General features: G+C 41.4%; 1 protein-coding gene across 1 annotated transcript; it reads right to left on the bottom strand.

Moving 5' to 3' along the window:
• Positions 1–89: 89 nt before the first annotated feature.
• On the bottom strand, positions 90–19,545 carry ankrd33ba (ankyrin repeat domain 33ba). Its single transcript, XM_084939068.1, has 6 exons — positions 18,639–19,545; positions 9,111–9,240; positions 7,688–7,828; positions 7,093–7,234; positions 6,397–6,595; positions 90–5,785 (listed from the first exon to the last, which is right to left on the bottom strand). Exons 1-6 carry the CDS (start codon positions 19,086–19,088, stop codon positions 5,240–5,242), a joined length of 1,608 nt encoding a protein of 535 aa, XP_084795194.1. The 5' UTR covers positions 19,089–19,545; the 3' UTR covers positions 90–5,239.
• Between the last annotated feature and the right edge of the window lie 805 nt (positions 19,546–20,350).

Consider the following 20,350-nt stretch of genomic DNA (forward strand, 5'->3'; position numbering starts at 1 on the left):
TCAGTTGTCTTTATTTAAACATATTTGTGAATGATGGGGACAGGGGGAAAAAATAAACCTTTGTGGTTCTTTGTGGGAAATTATCTAATATTTTGCACTCTGAAAAAGTTCAGACTAGTCCCACTAAATGGATTGTGTGGATTGCGTGCTGTACCCCACCTAGAGCATTTGGGCGTCCCATGGTGAATTAGCACCATGCACTGAGGGATTAGGGCTCAGGTGGTGTTTTGAAATGAAACCGAAGCATCTCTCCAAGAGCTATCTGCTGTTTTCCCTTCATCACACAAGCACACACACACACTGTGCACCAGGTGTTAGTGCATGTAATCCATCTTTACACAAGCATCTGTAATCAGGTGTTCTGTCAGCTTATGTTAGCCCAATAAACCAGCCAGTGCAGGCTTACTTGGTACGAGTCTCAGTCAGCAGGCTGAAACTCCCCATTAAAGCAGACACAGTCTCCTTGGTTGTATATAGTTCTCTCGGTGTGGCAGGCCTCTCATTCCCTGCCATGCCTTATTAGACTGACTGGGAGAACAGAACGTAAGTGAGACACTGCTCAAAATGTATTATAGTACCAGGCTCTGATTTTTTTGTCTGTGGGAGGTTAAAACTGAGATGGTAATTTATTCTTAAATACTTGTTTTTGCCAGGATAAAAATGTTGATTGCTAGTCTATCCAGTGAACAATAGGTCAATGGTTAGAGCTAAAGATTGGTGTGAGAGATATACTGCAGTAAATACGCACAGGGGAAAAGTCTCGATTTTAAGCAAAATTGGTTTTCCTGTATCACCTTTTCTGATGTAGTGGAGAGTCTTTGGAGTGACATATTTTCTTAACTCTTTACCCTGTTGAAAGGTCCCCTGAAGAGCAGTTTCTGTCATATTTCAGGCATGTTTATAGAACAACATGTCTGGGTTTGCATCAGAGAATAGACGGGTTAGTCTTTGCCTATGCAGCTGCTGTTGGAAAAACATGGAAACTATTCTAGTAATCATCGAATCACATCTCTATGGTTCGATGGAGGTGGTCAAATGCCATTTTTAAGGAGAAAGAGTTGAGCCGTTCACTCGTTAATTGCTTCAGGTCGGTTCCTGTCGCTGCCCAGTAAGAAGCCACTGGCCTCCCTGTTAGGAGAGATATCCAAAATGACTTCTTGTAGTTGCGTATCAGCAGGTAAAATAGGTCACATGTCTTGTCTGACTCCTTCAGCAGGCTACAAGGTTGTTGTTAAGTCGCTGTTTGCCCTCAGCACCAGCTCATTCTCATTTAGAATCACTTTATGATATCAGTCCAAAGTATACACTACCAGCTGCTGGCCATGTGGCTCTCAGGAATATTAAAGGAGACTTGAGCAGGATGAGGCCGGTCATTACTGCGACGGAGCTGCCTCAAAAACCTTACTTTAGTGCGATGGTTTACTCAGACCACAGGTGGCACAGAGAGCAAAAGATATTTATCAGCCAGGTCAGAACGTTTTTTGGACTTTGTGCACGGTCACTGGTAATGATAAGGCAGAATGGTTGAAATCGCCAAATTACGGTGACATTTTGGCTCCACTTTAAGAAAAAAAAAAACTGCAAGCTCTCCTCTGTCCCATTTCCTTTCCATTCTAAGCCTTGTGGGACCCCATGAATCCTACTGTACATCAGTGGGATTTTCTGTTAAACCAACCCATTTTCTCAAGTATTGCTGCTGGAAATGTCTGACAGAAAGTGTAGCTTAGTGCTTTGTGTCAAGTTTGGTCTTATCAAAACTCCTGGGGGAAAATGGCTGTCTTTTACGAAAGAAAGTTGCTCCCTGTAAAGTTTTTCTTATTTTTAAGAGTGAGGCCGCTTTAGGATCTCACATTGTCGATAGTTCTGATGCTGATTGGATTGTGAGACTTTATCATTTATTAATTGTTTTCAGCTTTTCAGAATGGCGTTCTTTGAGAAGACCTTGCTTTACCCCTGACTGCATCACGCTATCATTTCAGAATACTTTGTTTTTTTCAAAGAAATGACTATATTCCTCTAACTCTACCAGTTGTGTCACTGATTATATGTGGTTCTTGCTAAATTTGAAAGAATTGTGAATATAATGATAATATTTTTGAACTTTTGTTTATAATAAGGCCTCAGATCTGATTAAAATTTCAAACTTGTTCACAATTCATGTCATTAACATGTTTTATTGCATACCATGTTTTTCTTTCTTCTTTATTTTTTGTGGTATTATTTGACAGAAGTCACTCATATTGCTTGCAGTGGGCAAAGCATACAAGCACACATTCAAAGTAAAAGCGCTGGTATCAATTTTAAGGAGGATGCCCACAGCAGGACCACTTCCTGAGATTTAATAAAGACAAAAAATAAATCCAACCAGCTCAAATGTTTGTATACCTTTTAGAAAGGGTCTTTTTTTAGTCTTTTCAACTTAAAAGCCTCACGTGTTATACTAGAACCAACCAGCAGAGGGCCCCCGCTGAGGATTCCCCATCAAATTCACAGGATTGGAAGAAGCTCTCATTCAGTGCCAACGCGGAATCAGGTCACCCTGTCTCAATCCCAGCCTATAGCATCCCAGCATGACATAATAACTGTCACACTACCAGTGGACGGTGCGCTGCTTATTTTGACACTTCTAAAATTTCTGTGAGAGATTTGGGTCGTGGGGTAGGGGTGGTGCTGACCAAGCCTGTGGCTCTTCATAATCCCAGGTTACAATCTTAGCCAACAGCTGTTTGAACTACAATGATGACCTAAATATGACCTGATTCATTCAGGGCTAATAGGTTTTGTCCTTTCCCTTCACCACACACTCACACGGAGCTTTCTGTTTGTGTGAAAATGGGATTTGTGAACAAGCTGTAATGGCACAGAGACATAAGTCTGTAATGACTCTAAAAACTGCATTCTGTTATTCCACAGAAACCTTTAAAAAAGTTGACTGACTGACAAAAGACAAACACAAAAGTCTAATGTAAATGAATTTGGCTTTTATTCATGGCAAGTTAACCTCGGTTGACTCGTGACAAACTGCAAACGGCTCTGCCAGCAAAAATCCATTTTCATATAAAACATGTTAATGTTAAATATGCTAATCCTGGAGCCACTTAGAGTTTCTGAAGTGTAGAGTTCAAGTAAATGTGCAGCTCGCTCCTCTTTTGTCATGTTCAAATTATTTCCTCTGGGCAGTATCTAAGCAGATTGCCACTCTGAAGTCAATGAAGTTTATTTGAAGAAACGATTTGGCTGTGCAGTGCCCTTGTAACCCCTTAGCAACTCATCACCATGTATATTAGACACACGCTCTTGGATAGCACTTAAGCCCCAATCGCCATGAGGAGTTAGGAGCGTGAAATTGTGCTCTTGAAATTCCAGACAATGTTATATCACTGCGCTCCCCGTGGCTCTGTGGGTTTAAATCACGGTTATTTTTCACCCCATTATTTTTCACTGTTTTAATGTCATAGCAGGAAACTGACCTCTCTGCTCTATAATGGGTTGGCTGTTTTTATGATCAGAGTGGCCACATGTTACACATCGTCACTTCAGGCTCTCCTTTGTATGTCAAAACTTGCATGTAGTGTTTTGTTGTTTTTCTCCCCCTGAGCGGAGCCCCTAAAAATGCTATGGAGATCAAAAAGAAGACTGAGATTACTTTTCTAGCACTACATGGCTGAGGCATTTAGAAATCATCAATAAGGCTAGGTTAATTGAGTCCACGGTCACTGTTAGTGGAAACTTTATTTCATTCGCAACACCCACACCTTGTGCACACGACTCATTCCCAGTCACTACGTGAAGTTAAGCTATGATCTGTGTTAACCCTTTAAAGCCTGGACCATGAAATAATTACCAGAAAATTTTTTTTTTAACTGACTGTTTAGTTTCTGATTGAATAAAAAAAATACATGTATACATTAATTTGCACATAATTGCTACATCAGGCATTGTTTTTTGTTTTTGTTTTTTTGCAATTTACATTACTTTAAAAATGTGCAATTTATGTACGTTTTTTTTTGGGGGGGGGGGGATATCACACTGAGGGCAGCACGGTGGCACAGTGGTTAGCACTGTTGCCTCACAGCAAGCCGGAGGTCAATTCCACCATCAGGCCAGCAGGGGCTTTCTGTGTGGAGTTTGCGTGGGTTCTCCCCGGGTATTCTGGCTTCCTCCCCCTCCAAAGACATGCACTTTGTGGGGATAGGTTAAATGAAAAATCTAAATTTCCCATAGGTGTGAATGTGAGTGCGAATGGTCGTCTGTCCCTGTGCGTTAGCCCTGCGACAGACTGGCGACCTGCCCGGGGTGTGCCCCGCCTCTCGCCCTATGACAGCTGGGATAGGCTCCAGCACCCCCCGCGACCCTGGAAAGGATAAGCGGAAGCGAATGGATGGATATCGCACTGATAAACATGATATAATAAACATGATACACTTGGCTTTAATTGGGTTATGAAGAGTAAATGTACAGGAAGTAATCTAAAAATTTCTTCCCAACCTGTCAGATTCAAAAGCTATACATTTCAGTCTTCGCCCTTAATTGAAAAAATGTCATCAAAAGCATTTAAATTTCTCTCTCTATATATAAAATATATACGTTAAATACATTCAGGGTTTGTCACTGTAAAGCAAAAGAAGAAAGCATCTAAAATATTGTCAGGCAGACGTCACGAGATTCATTACAAATCTTGCTTTGCTTTCTCAGCCAGTAATGACGAGATCATTATTACTCCTCACCGAATGACTTAAAAGATATATTTTTTTAATAAACTGCTTTTAATTATTTTAGGCAGAAAAATGAACACATTTTTTTCTGCAGTAGATTTCAGTTTCAGAGTGTGTGTTATTGTCTTCTGCTTCAACACAGTGCAACGTACTACAAAAACACCGGCGTAATGAGCACCCAAGGCAGAACAAAATATAGGCCCAGCCAGCCGTTAAAAAGCAATAAATATGAAAAATAAATTAGCTTAAAAACATTTCAAGTATCAAATCCCCTGGGTATTCGCTGTTTGACGTCAGCGTTGTGCACTTCTAACGCTGTCGCTATAGAGACAGCCGTTTTTAAAGAGGTCGGTCAGCATCCAAACATTGCTGGTAATTCTGAGCTCACCCTGTGCACCTAACTGTGTAAAGCTGAAAACCATAAACGCCAGATCTGTCGGACACCTTGGCCCGTATGGTTTTTTTTGGTTGTTTGGAGGGGGGTGGGGGGTTTAGTGTACACGATATCCTCTGAGGTAATGATATTATTTCCTTTTCCCAGTAGCAATATGTCTCCTCGTTGCAGCCTCCAGCCTCTTTCTCTCCGCTTCCTCTGCTTTTTTCCTTTCTTCCTTTAGCTCCTTGTATCGCCACTTTGGAACCTGCAGAAAGTTCCCCCCTCCATCTTTGGAGCTGCTCTTCCTCCGAACCTGTGCCGGCTCATAAGTGGACGGTGGGGCCTTGGACACTCTCACCTTGGGTATGGTGAAGCCTGGCCTCACACTGCTCCTCCTCAGCACCATGTGCATGGGCAACAAACTGGTTCTCCGTAGCTCCATGGCTTGGTTATAAGACACCAAACCCAAGCTGGAGCTCCTGTGCCGAGGCACCAGGCTCTGAGCCTGAAGGCTGGCCCGGCGACCTGCTGAGTTCTTGGTCACCAGAGTCACGCGGGAGTTCTCAAAGAGTCTGAGATGGCTGTCCACCCTGTCAGGGTTGATGGAGCGAAGCTCCTTGGCGCGCTGCTGGCGAATGATCTCTGGGACCGCATGGCGCCGTTTGCCCACACCCGGAGGACTGTCAGGACACACCTGAAACAAAACCAGCAGAGTCTGATTGGTACTAATATCAGCAGCATTGCAGAAGCAATACTGGTGACTCTGGATGTCAATCATGCCTTTGTTTTCGGTATTGCAGACAGTTAATCTCACACGAATAACATTCTTAGCGGATAAGGCTGGTGTTAATCATTTCCTTTAATTATTATGAAGTAATCCTAAGGGAAATCACAGAATTGGCTGATATAATAAATGATAAATTAGTGCCACATTTTAAGTGTTATTACCATAATATGATCATTAACGTATAAGCACGAGTTTTATACTATACGGTGACAAAATAACTTTACCATTTGACTTTATGATTTCAAAAGCCAAGTCTGTGGAAGATTGTTTTCATATTGTTCAAAAACATTTGGCTTCATCTGAAGATAAGAAAAACAGTTTTGGTATCTCAAAGTTTGCCGAGTATAAGCACACATCATTGAATAACACAGAGAGCAACCTTACCACAGAGTGTTTATACTCATTCAATACCTCAGCTGAGGCTGTGATTGAGAAATGCTTGTTGTGAGGAAGGCTGAAGAGGATTAATAAATAAATCAATAAATAGAATAAATAAATTCTAGAGCTTAGTCACTCACTGTGCGGCATGCCACAGCAATGAAAGGGCTCCTAATGCCAGTCGTAATAGAAACCATGTGGTCGATGGCGCCTTCGTCCTCCGGGTTGGTGACATTTGCGATGTTGAAGATGTTGCGCATGGTGTCCGACAAGCGTTTCAAACAGCCGCGTGGCTCCTGGGCTTTGGCCACCATTGATGCCAGCGGGCGCCACTCTAGACTGGGAGAGCAATACTGACATCAGTTTATGCACCGAGAGACGAAAACTCTCAGAGACCAGCAAAACTTGCCTGAGCAGGCATTTGTGTTGTGTTTTTTGTGTTGAATGTGTAATATTGTATGTTCTGTTCTTTTTAATGAGTCAGTGGTAACTTGCACTGACCTTTCTCAAGCAAGGCTTGTCTAGAAACACTAATGATGGCTACATAATCTGAAGCAGAGTCACAATTATTTATTTGCTACACAGCCTGCTATCAGGGCGAGATGATGTAAACAGCTCAGAAAGCTGCTTTTGTGGAGAGGATGCAAAGAAAAGGAGGATAGCAGGTACCTCATAATTGCACACAGTTTTTCATAACTCCATGTAAAGATAACAAGTGAGCAGGGCAGTAAATTCAACAAAGGGTCAGCAATTTTTTCTTCTCTTGGAAATCAGTTTAGAAAATGCCGTCATAAACAAGGATTTGCTCATCTTAGACAGCTAGCTGTGAATTGTACCTGTATGTATCACAGTACTGGTGTGGACAAGGCCGTTCTATTAAGCGCGCCATCACCCATGCAGTTTCATAACGGCCTGTGAACAAGGCCCACTCCCTGGCAGTCAGTTGGCGGCCAAAGTCTTTTGCATTTAGGGCAGCTCCTGAGGGACACAAAGAAGACAGGAAAAAGTTTAATTTGTGGATACACAAGCATGTAAGCTCAAGGATAACAAGGTGGGAACAGAGTGAGTTTGTGGCTAAAAGCTGTCTCACTATGCTCACTGCAACTCGTGTACTCAGCACTCTCACAGGGTCAGTTAGCAGATTTGTGTAAATGCGTAAGAAGTCCATTATTTGGAAAAAAAAATACGTTGAAATTAAATCCATCCTGACATTTAAACCTCCTGCTGTTATGCTTTGGCATCAAACCTCAACATAAATCCTAGTTATGACTAAAAAATAAATAAATAAATTACTGTCTACGTATTCAAATTTTCCATCTGTCCACCAAATTTCTGAAAATAACATTTTCTGCAGTTATAATCTAACCCATTCCAAGTATTGCACTGCTACAGAGTTTCGTGCATTTAATTTAATTACACGCATTTCCTTACCTGCCAACATGAGCGAGCGCACGCACTCCACCCTGCCCTGCATGGCGGCTTTCATTAGGGCGGTGAAGCCGTGACAGTTTCTTCTCTCTATATCCAACCCAGAGTAGTAGTTCAGCAGATAGTTGGTGATTGTTATGTGGCCTAGAGTAACAGAGAGACGGAAAATAGTTACTGTTGGTTGGACAGAGGTGCTAAATACTGCAGATCCTGCAATGGCCACTCGAGGCTGGCTATAAAACCGAGGCAATTCCTAAAGACTTCTGCATTAAAATGTCTTTACAGCAGATACAGAATTACAACCTGGTCTCTAGCTAGGCATTTCAGTCTGCAAGTAAAAGTTTACTGGTTCGATTCAGCCAGAGACACAGCTCCCTTTTGCATTATGAAGGGCATTTGATGTAAAACTGCCAAATGTGTAAACATGCAGAGTTACCCCCTTGTAGCAAGTCGAAAGTAGCTTCTAAAGTTCTGATTGACAGCCATGATTTGACAGCCAGCTCAGCTGATCAGAGTCACTAGTCCTCACTTTTATTTAGAGGTTGTTGATATAATTCCCTAACAAATAACACAGCTTGCTGAGCAGTTCATTATAGTAACAGACCATCCAATATATGTTCTTAAGTTTTTGTAAGTGAAATTCAAGTATTAATATATATGTTACTAGTGATGCAGGTATCTGCATCTGGTACAGTCTAAGTAGGTCGGTAGCCTTCAATATCAAAATAACCATTTTAGCTCCACCTACCCAGCAATGGGAGGAAAAGAGTAGGAAACAAAGGTGACGGGGACAGGGGGGCAGATTACAGATATAACTGAAAGAGGACAAATTAATACATATTGTATATGTATTAATAGGGTTATGGTTAACCCTAATTCTAACCCGTGGCTTGCGAGCTGAGCCGCAGTTTGCTGACCTCTTGCCTTGGTGCAGGGATGCCTCTTTCCTACCTAGATGGCTAGCATTAACTAAAACTAATGTGCTGAAAACTCTACAACCTCTCATGCAAATATGGCTACTCACGGCACCAAAAAATTAGGATAGGCGTTGACAAAAATGCCAAACTTTAGAGGCTTCAGAATCATAGTTTAAAAACCACTGGGTGTCATGGTGGCTACATCCATCTTCTATTTACAGTCTATGTTTAAAGTAAATGAGTAAAATGAGCAGTCCTGCTACAACACTATAAGACTGGTCAAACAACATAGTCAGTGCATAGAGCCAGTTCAAACTTGTGTTTTTCTGGTGCTCATATGTGCGTTCATCTGTATCAGCATATTGTGTGTGTGTGTGTGTGTGTGTGTGTGTGTATGCGTGTGTACTGTATTTGTTTCTGTACATGTAAGAGTCGAGCAAGACTGTGAATCAGCCTGTCAGTGTGTGTATTTGACTACTGCGAGCTGTGATTATATGGTTACGTGTTACCTGCTTGCGCAGCAGTGATCAGAGCCGTGTTTCCCTCGCTGTCCTGCCAGTTGACATCTAGGTACGGACACTGAGACAGCGCTATGACGACATCCACGTAACCTTGGTAGCACGCAACCAGTAGTCCTATCTGAGACGAAAAAGTGACAGGGCAGGAAAAAGCGATAGAACAGTTGAAAGAAAAAGAGAAGGGAGAGAGATATATAAGGTTAGAATCAGCAAAATCACTAAGGTGAAAGAAAAAGAAGGTGAAGCAAAACTGCAATAAAGTGCTGACATATACGAAGCAGTCTGCAGAAAAATGCCATCAAGGCAGCGCCGGTAAAAATCCACAAGACCAGTGAACCTGTGTGCAGTTCCCAAAACTAATATCTGTGATTAAACATGACATCTGTTGTGTTTTCGCTGAGAAACCTTAAACTCAAAAAAGCTATCTTCCTGTCTGATGTTGTTGTGTACTTTTTCGTGGATGTGTTTTTCTGCCAGAATAGGTGCTCTTTTATATGTGTGTGGACAAATGTGTAAAGGTTAGTCTGTGGGTGAAACTCTATGAGGCCTGGTGAGTGTTTGACACTGGAAAACTCCAGCAAAAGTTGTGTACTTTCTGGAAGGTGCACACTTCGATAGCCAAGACAAACAAGTTGACTGAGCGAGCAGAATTCAGGAACTCGGCGTTCTCAGGTGATGTATCTTCACAGATATACAGGCAATACTATATATGTAGCCAGATAGACAGACAGATAGATGCTGAATATAAAATAATAAATAAATCTAAGAATATTATATACAACATATATGACACTTCATTAGTTACATTTATTCAACTTCTCGTAACTACAAATGTCTAATCAGGCAATCACTGGGCAGCAACTCAGCACACTTAGGCATGCGAATACGGTGAAGTCGACATTCTGAAGTTCAAACCAAGCATCAGAATGGGGAAGAAAGGTGACTTAAGAGACTTTGAACGTGGCATGGTTGTTGGTGCCAGATGGGCTGGTCTGAGTGTTTCAGAAACTGCTGATAAACTGGGATTTTCCTGCACAACCACCTTCAGCGCTTACAAAGAATGATCCAAAAAAAGAAAATATCTCACGAGAGCCAGTTGTCTGGGCCAAAATGCCTTGTTGACGCCAGAGGTCAGAGGAAAATGACAAGACTTCTTCTCATAAGCCAGCTTACAAATATAATTATAAGAATGCAACAGTAACACAAATAAACACATATCAGAACGCACAACAGATGAAACCTTGAAGGAGGCTATAGCAGCACAAGACCACACTGGGTGCCACAGCTGTCAGCTAACAACAAGTTTGTTGAGTAAGAAGAAGAAAAAAAACAAAATAATTGTGCGCAACTAGAAATCCGTGTAGCCTGATTATAGGCAATCCAGATGAGCAAGGAGAAGAAACAAAGGGGGCATTCTCTGAATTCTGAATTTGGAGCTGACAGGCAAACAACATGTTCATTACTTAACAAGCTACCAGACCCTACCCGGACTTTAAATCTAAATAAACTATCTAAATATGCTGTATTAAAGCCAGGAGTGCTAAAAAGAACAAGTCAGACCTACTCCTTGTCAAGGAAGCAGTCTTGTTTCAGCTGCATGTTGCACATGTATTCTGCTACAGTAATACTGTAGTACTTTTTTGTTCTGTCTTGTATTTGCAGTAACACAAAATGTCAACTGTGCTAAAATGAGGTCAAGTTGACCACAGAGACTCGTATATCTCAACTTATACTACACATCGTCAAGGTAACCCGACACTATTACCTTTCACACTCAAGTTCTTTTAAAATGTGGTGTTTTCTTTATGACAGACCAGCCTGATGCTTTGCACCTTTTTGGCACAATACGTTTTTAATCTTGGTTTCCAAGCACACGGTGTTATTCCCCTAATTAATCTTTTCAGCTCTGGTATGAATGCAATGGAAAGTAATCTCGGTATGAAATCTTAAATATAAAAACAAATGAAGATCGGTACGGATAAGGCCCGAAGATTTATATAAACCTCTCAAATTTATGCATATTCATAGGCTGGTAATTATAGTCAAAACAGAAAAACCTCAAGAAAAATCACAGTGTTTCGTTTTTTAAGTCGCGGAGTGTTTCAATTATCTCTGACTTAATAGGCTTCAACCGTATGTCTTTGTACCCAATAAATATAATGTTTTGATAAATCATTTAATTATAGCTTTTTGTCACAGTGCGGGCAGGATTGCTTAAACATCGGCTTTATTTATGTTAATCAGACACATCACACTGAACACTGAGATTCCTATTAAAATATAGGAGACAAGCTTTTGGTTGAGGTTGAAGACAGGTTCAATTATCCCTCAGATTTTACAGGACATGGACCTTAGCCGTATTAAACACTGAACTGTGAACTAAAACAAGTCAGTTGGAGACACAGTCGCACTAATTTTGGCACATCTGAGAAAAACAGCTGACAAAGGTCCTGCAGAGTAACTACTGGACTGTCTCAGAGAAGTTCACTTACACTGGCACAGCTTCAAATAGTTCCCTCTGCTTAGACACTCTCACGTAGACCTTGTTTGTGTCTCTCACGCTTTCTCACATACGCAAACACACATTCTTGGCAGCCCTCCGGTTGTGATGTGATGTACCTTAGCAGCACGCCCTGCAGCATGTCTCGAGCAATCTAAATCGTCTGACTTTGTTTTTGTTTTCCTTGCGAACCTTTGTCACACACAGGTATAGAGACATACAAGCTTCTTTATTTATCCCAACCGCCCAACGTACTTGTTACGTTCCTGTCATACACACTACTGCAATCAGTGATTTAATCCACGTTAATGGTAGCTGCTGACAATGATGGAGCGCAGCAACGTACAGATATATAGGCTGTATACCAGTATCAGACCAACCTTCCCCTCCTCGATTGTAATAAATGGGCAAATAATGACAGGAAACTGGAAAATCTCCATCATGAGAAAAAAAAAAAAGAATGTGATCAAAAGCATAGGTTTACATCATTATAATCAATAATTCAATCAATCACTTCCAGTGACGGACGAGAATTAACGAGAATTCTCAGGGGGATTGGGTATTTTGTCTTTAGGGCAAATGAAGTTGCAGACCGGTTGCTGATGGACATCGACACGTGTCCTCACTGTCTCCTGTGACATCACTCATTCTCATACTGACCTTTTCTTTTCAAGTAATTGCATTGAATGCATTGAAAATGTCTTAACTAATGCCAAATGTTACTATTTACTGTTGTGTTCTTCTGTGCACAGTCGAAACTGAAAGATGTTCCAAAGTAGGTTTAGTAGAAAGCACTTAAAAGTCATCCATCACTTCATAGCATTAACATGTTGGAGCATGAATGGTGTCAGGTTTATGTTCCATTCGGAAAATAATAGAAGCTAGCTAAAAACATCTTTCAAAAATATCATCAGCTGCTGAAATTATTAGGTCAAACAGGGTGCTCTTATATAATAAAACATAAATAAATGAATTTTCAGCAGAGACCATGTTGATCAAATGCGTGCACGGGTCTTAACAAGATTAGGCTGAAGAATTCTAGCATCACTCGGTTTAAAACTTGCATCTTGCAATCAAGACTATAATGTGTATTCTGATGAGCGGGCACGCATACACACATACACTGGACTGCCTGGACTTAGATGACCACACACTAACACACTAAGTAATCTGAGGAATATCCAGTGCTAGGAATAGAAAGGCTTAGCCTTATCAGTCAGAAAGACACGGAGACAGGGGGGGAGGGAGAAACATACCCATGTATCTGCAGTTAATGTGGCAACACTCCAAAGACTGGTTCCAAAGAAGATGACACAATACGATGCAATACCCAGTGTAACCTTTAAAATTCCTTGATACACAATAAATATGTTTGCAGTAGTACCACGTTATCTTCACCGTGGATACGTTTTTTGATTTATGCTGGTCCTAAAAGAAAAGAGAAACTGCATCTTTGTAAGCAGCCAGTTATTAATTTTAGAGCTGCATAGTTTGTACGTAGTGAAAAAGTGTTGATAATCCAAAGAACGGCCGCTGTGTCCTGTGATTTCGATCACTCTGCAGTGGTGGAAAAGTTGGCACTCAAATAAAAGCCTTACTTAATACATATCAATATAAACAGGAAAGCAGCAATTAGAAACTTACTAAAAAAAACAGCTCTCTTTCCGGTTGTATTGCTCTTTACCCTGGAGTGACTTAAAGGTGGATGTCCAAACACATGCCGTCTTCTTCAGCGAACTATTCTGACTACTTTCTGCACTTATGGAAGCCTAACTGTAGCAGACAGCCTGCATGTCTGCAGCCTGTGCAAACCACATGTGAATAAATCAAAATGAAAACATTCAATTCATTGTTAATTGTACAGGAAACCTCAGTACACATGAGCCACACACTCAAGACCACCCTCATTCACATCCGTCAGACACACCACGGACACAGACATACCAGGCCATGTTTCTGTCAATATCGCCCCTGTTAAATGTCTTTCTGTCTGCAGCTGAGCGTTCACACAACTGTATCAAATCAGATGTGTATGACTGTCGCTTTGATTTTTCCACTCATCAGTATTTGCTAGCAGCGTCGAGCTCGCTACCATCTGCAGTGCCACATTTCTGTCTCTATCTGACTATGCTTCATTTAGTCTATCTGCCTGCCGGCCTGTTGGTCGATACGTGTGTTGGTCAGCTGTTCTTTCTGTTGGGCGACTTTGCTGGCTCTCTCAGCAGATGAAACATACCGTATCTGTCCTGGTTTGTCAACTGACCCCAATCTATTTGGAAATTTGGAATTATTATATTTGATCTGTGTATAAATCAGGTTGATAGGATTCTGTGCGTGTTTACTGAGTGCACATATGAGCATGACAAATTACCCAATTGATTGCGAGGGGAACACACAGTGTAGTAAACAGGGTCAGATGGGCTTTGAGGACAGAGCTGATACCTGAACGCTAGAAGAATTACCACTGATGTTTACCATAACCATATTATTCTTTTACTTTTAACATGAGAATGACGATAATTTGTTGACATTTAATCCATCACGTCAGCCACAAAGTCGCAATGAGAGCATGGAGATTTTGATATAGTGTGCTGCAATCATATCACTGGAAAATTGGATACACATTAAACACACATACTTGTCATTATGTTTATTCCTAAATTCAGAATGCAGACATTTAATTAAGTTTCAATATGTGCACTTGGCAGCAGAAAATACAGTTTTATTGCTTTTCAAAGTGTTGACACCAAATGTGAGTTTTCACAAGAACTAAGGAGGCCTCCTAAACATGCTGGGAAATGAAAAACGGGTATCAAAAGTTAATTGTTTTATGACAGATGGATAAGCCTTCTCATAACCTTCACAAGTTATTCTCATAATACCACAAAACATTTGACTAAAACTGGAGGCTTCAAGTGTTCAGTGAATCAATGTTGTCAAATTCCCCTTGAATTCCTGAGGGGCCATATGAAACTTTTGTTCTCTTTCTCTTTTAACTACACTCTGGTTTTTAATCGTTTTACTGGAAAACATCCATGCTGCAGAAGTACCTGTTTGCACAACACAGAATCTCTCACAGTTTCTGGGCTGCAAGTCTGCAGCAGACTTTGTACTCAGTGGTCCCCAACTTTTTTTGCGCCACGGACCAGTTTAATGTCCGACAATATTTTACCCGTAACAAATTTCCCACGTGTGGGACTAATAAAGGTTATCTTAATCTTAATCTTATTTTCACAGACCGCCCTTTAAGGTGTCGTGGATAAATACAACAAAATGAAATGATACGACCAAGACAATAATAAACGCAAATTAATTGTGTAATTGTGTAACTTAGCAGCGTCCTCCTGAAATGCAGCAACAACATTGAGAGTAACATCCTCCTCTCTGCCCCTTCATACTCTCTGGTCGCTATGGTAACGAGCAAATATTTATTTCAAAATAAGACACACAACTACAACACGGGAAAAAACCCAGGGAAACCGAGTTAATGATAAAAACCCCAAAAACCATAAATTTCACACCCGAGCCTCAACTCTCAAGGCCAAACGACACACGGACCGGTCTGGGGGTTGGGGACCGCTGCTCTAGCTTAGCTTTCCTTTTGGAGGGGACCAGAGGAAATGACCTGAAATAGTGACTAAACTAGGCAACATACACTCATACATGCGTCTACGGAGCTTATCAAGTTTTGAAAAACAGTCTTCAGGTTATTACTAAAACCTGGTCTTTTCATATTGGCCTGATGTGTCTGTGCTTCAGTGATTCTAAGCCAGGGGTGGGCAATCTCAGTCCACGAGGGCCGGTGTCCCTGCAGGTTTTAGATCTCACCTTGGGTCAACACACCTGAATCACATGATTAGTTTGTTACCAGGCCTCTGGAGAACTTAAGGACATGTTGAGGAGCTAATTTAGCCATTTAAATCCGCTGTGTTGGTTCAGGGACACCGGCCCTCGTGGACTGAGATTGCCCACCCCTGTTCTAAGCTCTCTGTACTTAAACTACTTCTGGACGCTAGATAACTATAATCTACCATCTTTTTAACATATTTGGACGTAAACTTTACCACAGTCCTTTTGATGGTCTAGATTAAGAATCTTTCGATAATAAATTTCCTTTTAAACTGATGATTAATGACAGAGGAAGTGGTGTGAATGTTGTACTCAGACTAGACCAGGGATGTAACAACCGTCTTTGTTTTACATGCCACTTGATGAAGCTATATTAAGACGCTGACATCTGTGTCAGGATGTGTTTCCAGTAGATGTGTTACCTAACCTGTATTGTGTCTCTGAGTATGTGCATATCCCCAAGGTCACAGGGCACGACAAAGCTAATGGTACATGCACAACCACACATCCTAGTCATCTGGAAGTCTCTTTTCCGACATCTCTCACTGCAGCTACACTCAAACACACACTAAATGCGAGCATGTGTCTTCCAGACTTCCTCAAGGACTCCTTTCCATGTTCTCATGACTGGATGCACTATGTAAATGCAGAGAAATAAGGAGGGGTAGGAGATGGTGAGAGACAGATGTTTAAAAAGAGGGAGGTGAAATGTAAGAAGCAACAGATGGGGTCGGCCTCTAGGTCAAAGAAGCAGATTTGTGATATAAGACCACAAAAGCGCTCCTTCTCTGAATCCACAGTGCTTTGAAACTTCATCCTCTCAGCTTAAACTAGCTGCAAACAGCAGAAAACTATGCTTATACATTTGGCTTTTTTCCTTGTGCAAAGATCTAGGCATGTGTGCTGCTTGGCACTGGGCTAAAGCGATTCTCCAACTTTCACTAAGTAAAGCCACAAAGACAATGCTGACTGACATGTGCTGCCTTACCCCACACTGAAGGCCAGCTCAATTACAATTATTGAAATGTCCTGATGAATAAATACAAGTATAGCATGCCATCACTGTGGATTTATCTCTTTGCCCTGGGCTGCAGCTGTTTGGCAGGACTGAAGCGATGCAGATTGATTCCACTGCAAATAGATGAAAACTAACATTCATTTTAGTTTATTAGGATCATTGATCAAAACCACTGAAGAGGACAATCTGGTTCACATAATTAACTGACATATAATTTGGTTTATGCTAGCGCTTAATTCTATAAGACATATTTGAAATGCAGCCAGCTGTAACGGAAATGGATCCGATCCTATTCTGAACTTTATGGTTTTAAAATGCATCCTGGTTCAGACTCTCATCTCATTGATATATATAATACGTTTACTCACAGACTCATACAAAATGAATCCACATAAAATATAAGTTAATACATTTGAAGTAATAGTCGTTCACTGTCATGTGAAAAAGAAAGTGCACCCTCCTTCAGGACACAATAAAAAAAAATCATCTGGTCCTTAGCAGGTCGTAAAATCAGGTAAATATAACCTCCATAGTACATCAAAATATGACATATTACACTGTGTCAGCCAAAATACAAAAGCAGTTCATGAAAAACTAAGTGCATCCTTACATCTGTTATGTGAATTCAGAGCATATGTCGGTCCTGCTTATCAAATCCACTTGATTAACTGATCATTAGCACGTGTGAACACCTCTATAAAAGCACAGCTACAATTAGCATGTTAAATAGCAATGCAATTAGGAAAAGACTGAACAATTACAACTTGTTTGGAAAGGTTGCCAGGAGAAAGCCCCTTTTTACTCTAAAAAGAAATGGCAGCACAGCTTAGGTTTGGGACTTATTTAAGACTTCGGACAGATAAGACCAAAGTGGAGATGTTTGACCATAATGAAGAGTGCTACATTTGAGGACCAAACATAGTGTGTCAGCACAAACGCCACATGTCAACTGTCAACCACACAGGGGGAGGTGTGATCATTTGGGTTTGTTTTGCAGCCACAGGTCCTCGACATCTAGCAGTCAGTGCTAACTCTGTACACCAACGTTCTCTAGATTCAAATCTGAGGCCGAGTGTCCGACAGCTAAAGCTTGGCGGAAATTGGGTCATGCAAGGGGCAACGATCCCAAGCACAGCAGCAAATCTGCAACAGAACAGCTGAAAAGAAAAGAATCAAGGTGTTGCAATGGCCCAGTCCAGACCTAGAGACACTAGTGTAACTTATAAAAGCTGCACACAAATGAATGCCTGCAAACCTCAATGAACCAAAGCAATGTTGTAAAGAAGAGTGGAGCAAAACTCCTTCACAGTGATTTGAGAGACTGATAAGGTCACACAGAAAAACAATTTCTTCAAGCCATAGCTGGAAATTTGATATTACCAATTATTCTTGGGCTGTACTTAGTTTTTCACAAGTTTTTAATAAATAAATATAGACAATCTATAACATGTTCATCTGACGCTATATTTGCTTAATGCCTGCTAAAGACCAGCTGATTTTTGTTATGAAGCCCTGATACATAAAACCTTAGAAGCACTTTCTGTTTCACAAGCCTGTACACATAAATACGCCTGCATGACCACACGTGCAGAAAGGAGTGGTGTGTTTCCTCAAAAATCACAAGAGCCTTCAGTGTTTTTTAAAGCCCTGAGCATTCTAGCTCCTCATAAACTGAGATCTGTCATCACACACACGCACACACACAGAAACTCACACATAGAGGCCTTTCAGAAAGGCCTATCAGATAAAGGTGTGAGCTCATTATGAAAATAAACAAAGCAGAGGAAAAGTGCAAAAACAGCTGTCAGAAGTAAACTGCATGTAGGCCTAAGTCACAGAACTACAGAGACACTAATGTAAGCTACACTGACTTCCATATGACATGCATTACAAGTTGCAGAGGTCAAACTTTTCCAAACATTGAAAATAGGTGAGTAAGCCAGAAAGCTCGGATTTAATTATTTCAGTCTGAGAATCTTTGACTGCATTTGTTGCACAAAGAATGGGCCTAAGATACTGTTAGATATAACTGGGAACTCCAAACATAAACCTTGTGAAACTGTTTCGAGATGCACGTTTTCATACAACAACTCTTGGTGTCACTGTGGAGGTGATCTAAAGCCACGTGGAGTTTCTGTTGTGTGCTTCATACCCTGTTATTCCTGTCAGTCTCCTTGACCTCCTCCTCCTTCACACCATGCCGGATCATTATCCGGACTATGGCCGCGTTGTTGGTGCAGCACGCCTGGAAAAAAGACAGCGGCTCCGGGCTGTCCGGAGACGGGGAGCGCTCCGAGTCCGCGAACACATCATCCGGTGGATAGAAGGAGTCGTCCGACGCGATGCTCCGACAATCATCCAGGTCCTCAAAGTCAACTTCTTCGAACTCGTCGTGGTCGTCCTCGCTTCCATCCTCAGTGTCCTCCTCACACGAGCCCAGGGAGTCCTCGTCCACATAGTGGGACAGAGGCTCCTCAGTTATGGTCGGGTGAACTTGGCGGATGTCTCCCCCGACTTTTTGCTGCTGCTGCTGGAGCTGGAGCTGTCTGACTCGGACCGACGAGGCGCCTCCTCCATCCCTGTCGTCCGTGATCAGCACCATCTAAGCCCCGAGCCTAGGGCACCTAGGGTGGAGCGCAGCTTGGCACAGGGCGCGCGAGCATCCAGACTGGCTGTCTCTCCACGACAACAACTAAACTAACGCGCGGGGAAAGTCCGTGAAATCGCCTTCGAGAGCCCAAATCACATAAAACACTTGATTCGTTTCCTCATTCTAATTAAAAAATTACCCCACTTTTCAGTTTGCAGATTTGTGAGCCATAAAAAAGTCCTGCGAAGTAAGCAAGTAGGGAGTGCGTCCTCAAAACGAAACCACGTTGTGTTTTCGTTATGAGTTATCCGGCTCGAGGGTACCCGGAGACAGATACAATTTGGGTACTTTCAAAAAGTGCTGCTACAGCGAAAAAAAGGGAAAAAACGGACTACAAGTGCAGCACACAGGGACGTCCCACCTAGGGTGGAGAGAGGCAGCTGCATGTTAACCTACAGTCGCCTAATCCGATTAGAGGTGACTGGGACCTCTCTCTCTCTCACTCTGTGTGTGTGTGTGTGCGCGCGCGTGTGTGTGTGTTGGATTATACTGCTGGTTGTAGCCCTATAGGAAACAATATTCCTAGAATAGTATAATAATATTGATAATATAGGGATGTTTGACTATGTTTGGGAATTAGCATAGTTAGTGTTCAATTCTGGACTTTTAAGTGCAATACTAAAAAGATTGAAGTAAATATGAGATTGTATCTGACATGCATCTAGTTAATCCAGCAAACACTGAAGAAGCCCCTGATGTTATGCAGACTGCATTTAAAAGAAGGGCTACAATTTTAATGATCATATTTTCTACAAGTCAGAGATAATGTCTTTCTTTCTTTTCTCTTTTTTTTAAAATCCTCAGCCACCTCTCTCTCTATATATATATATATATATGTCACTCTTTCTTATTTCCACGAGTCAGTCCAGATAATAGAGACTTAGATTGGCATTCATTACTCGGTACTAAACTACGGGCTTGTGTCTGCGCTTTTGAGTAACCGCTTTCATCTCATGGAAACTTCACACTAATTTGGAAGGAAAATACATATCGTTCAGCTCTGGGCAAAGCAAAACGACTGACTGTGTGGGCTCAACACAGAAACCTTTCATGTAAAAATAAGCAAAACCTTACCAAAAAAAATCACTTAGTGTAACACTAATCCCATCTATCATTACATATGTGGTGTCACCATTGTGGTTGGGTAAAAAGATTTAAAAGTTCTGAAAACCTCACATAGATGGTGTTGCAGAAGCAATATCAGCTCACACTGT

Source organism: Perissodus microlepis, chromosome 9 (assembly GCF_051167445.1).
Source record: "Perissodus microlepis isolate ML-2025 ecotype Zambia chromosome 9, ASM5116744v1, whole genome shotgun sequence".
Classification (NCBI taxonomy): Eukaryota; Metazoa; Chordata; class Actinopteri; order Cichliformes; family Cichlidae; genus Perissodus; species Perissodus microlepis.

Bases quoted from the DNA above. Each gene is read 5' to 3' on its own strand.
- ankrd33ba (XM_084939068.1), bottom strand. From the start codon at position 19,088: ATGGTGCTGATCACGGACGACAGGGATGGAGGAGGCGCCTCGTCGGTC. The intron at 7,829-9,110 runs GTAACACGTAAC...CTGTTACTCTAG, and splicing joins GATCACTGCTGCGCAAGCAG to GCCACATAACAATCACCAAC. The intron at 5,786-6,396 runs GTGAGTGACTAA...GTTTTGTTTCAG, and splicing joins TTGCTGTGGCATGCCGCACA to GTGTGTCCTGACAGTCCTCC.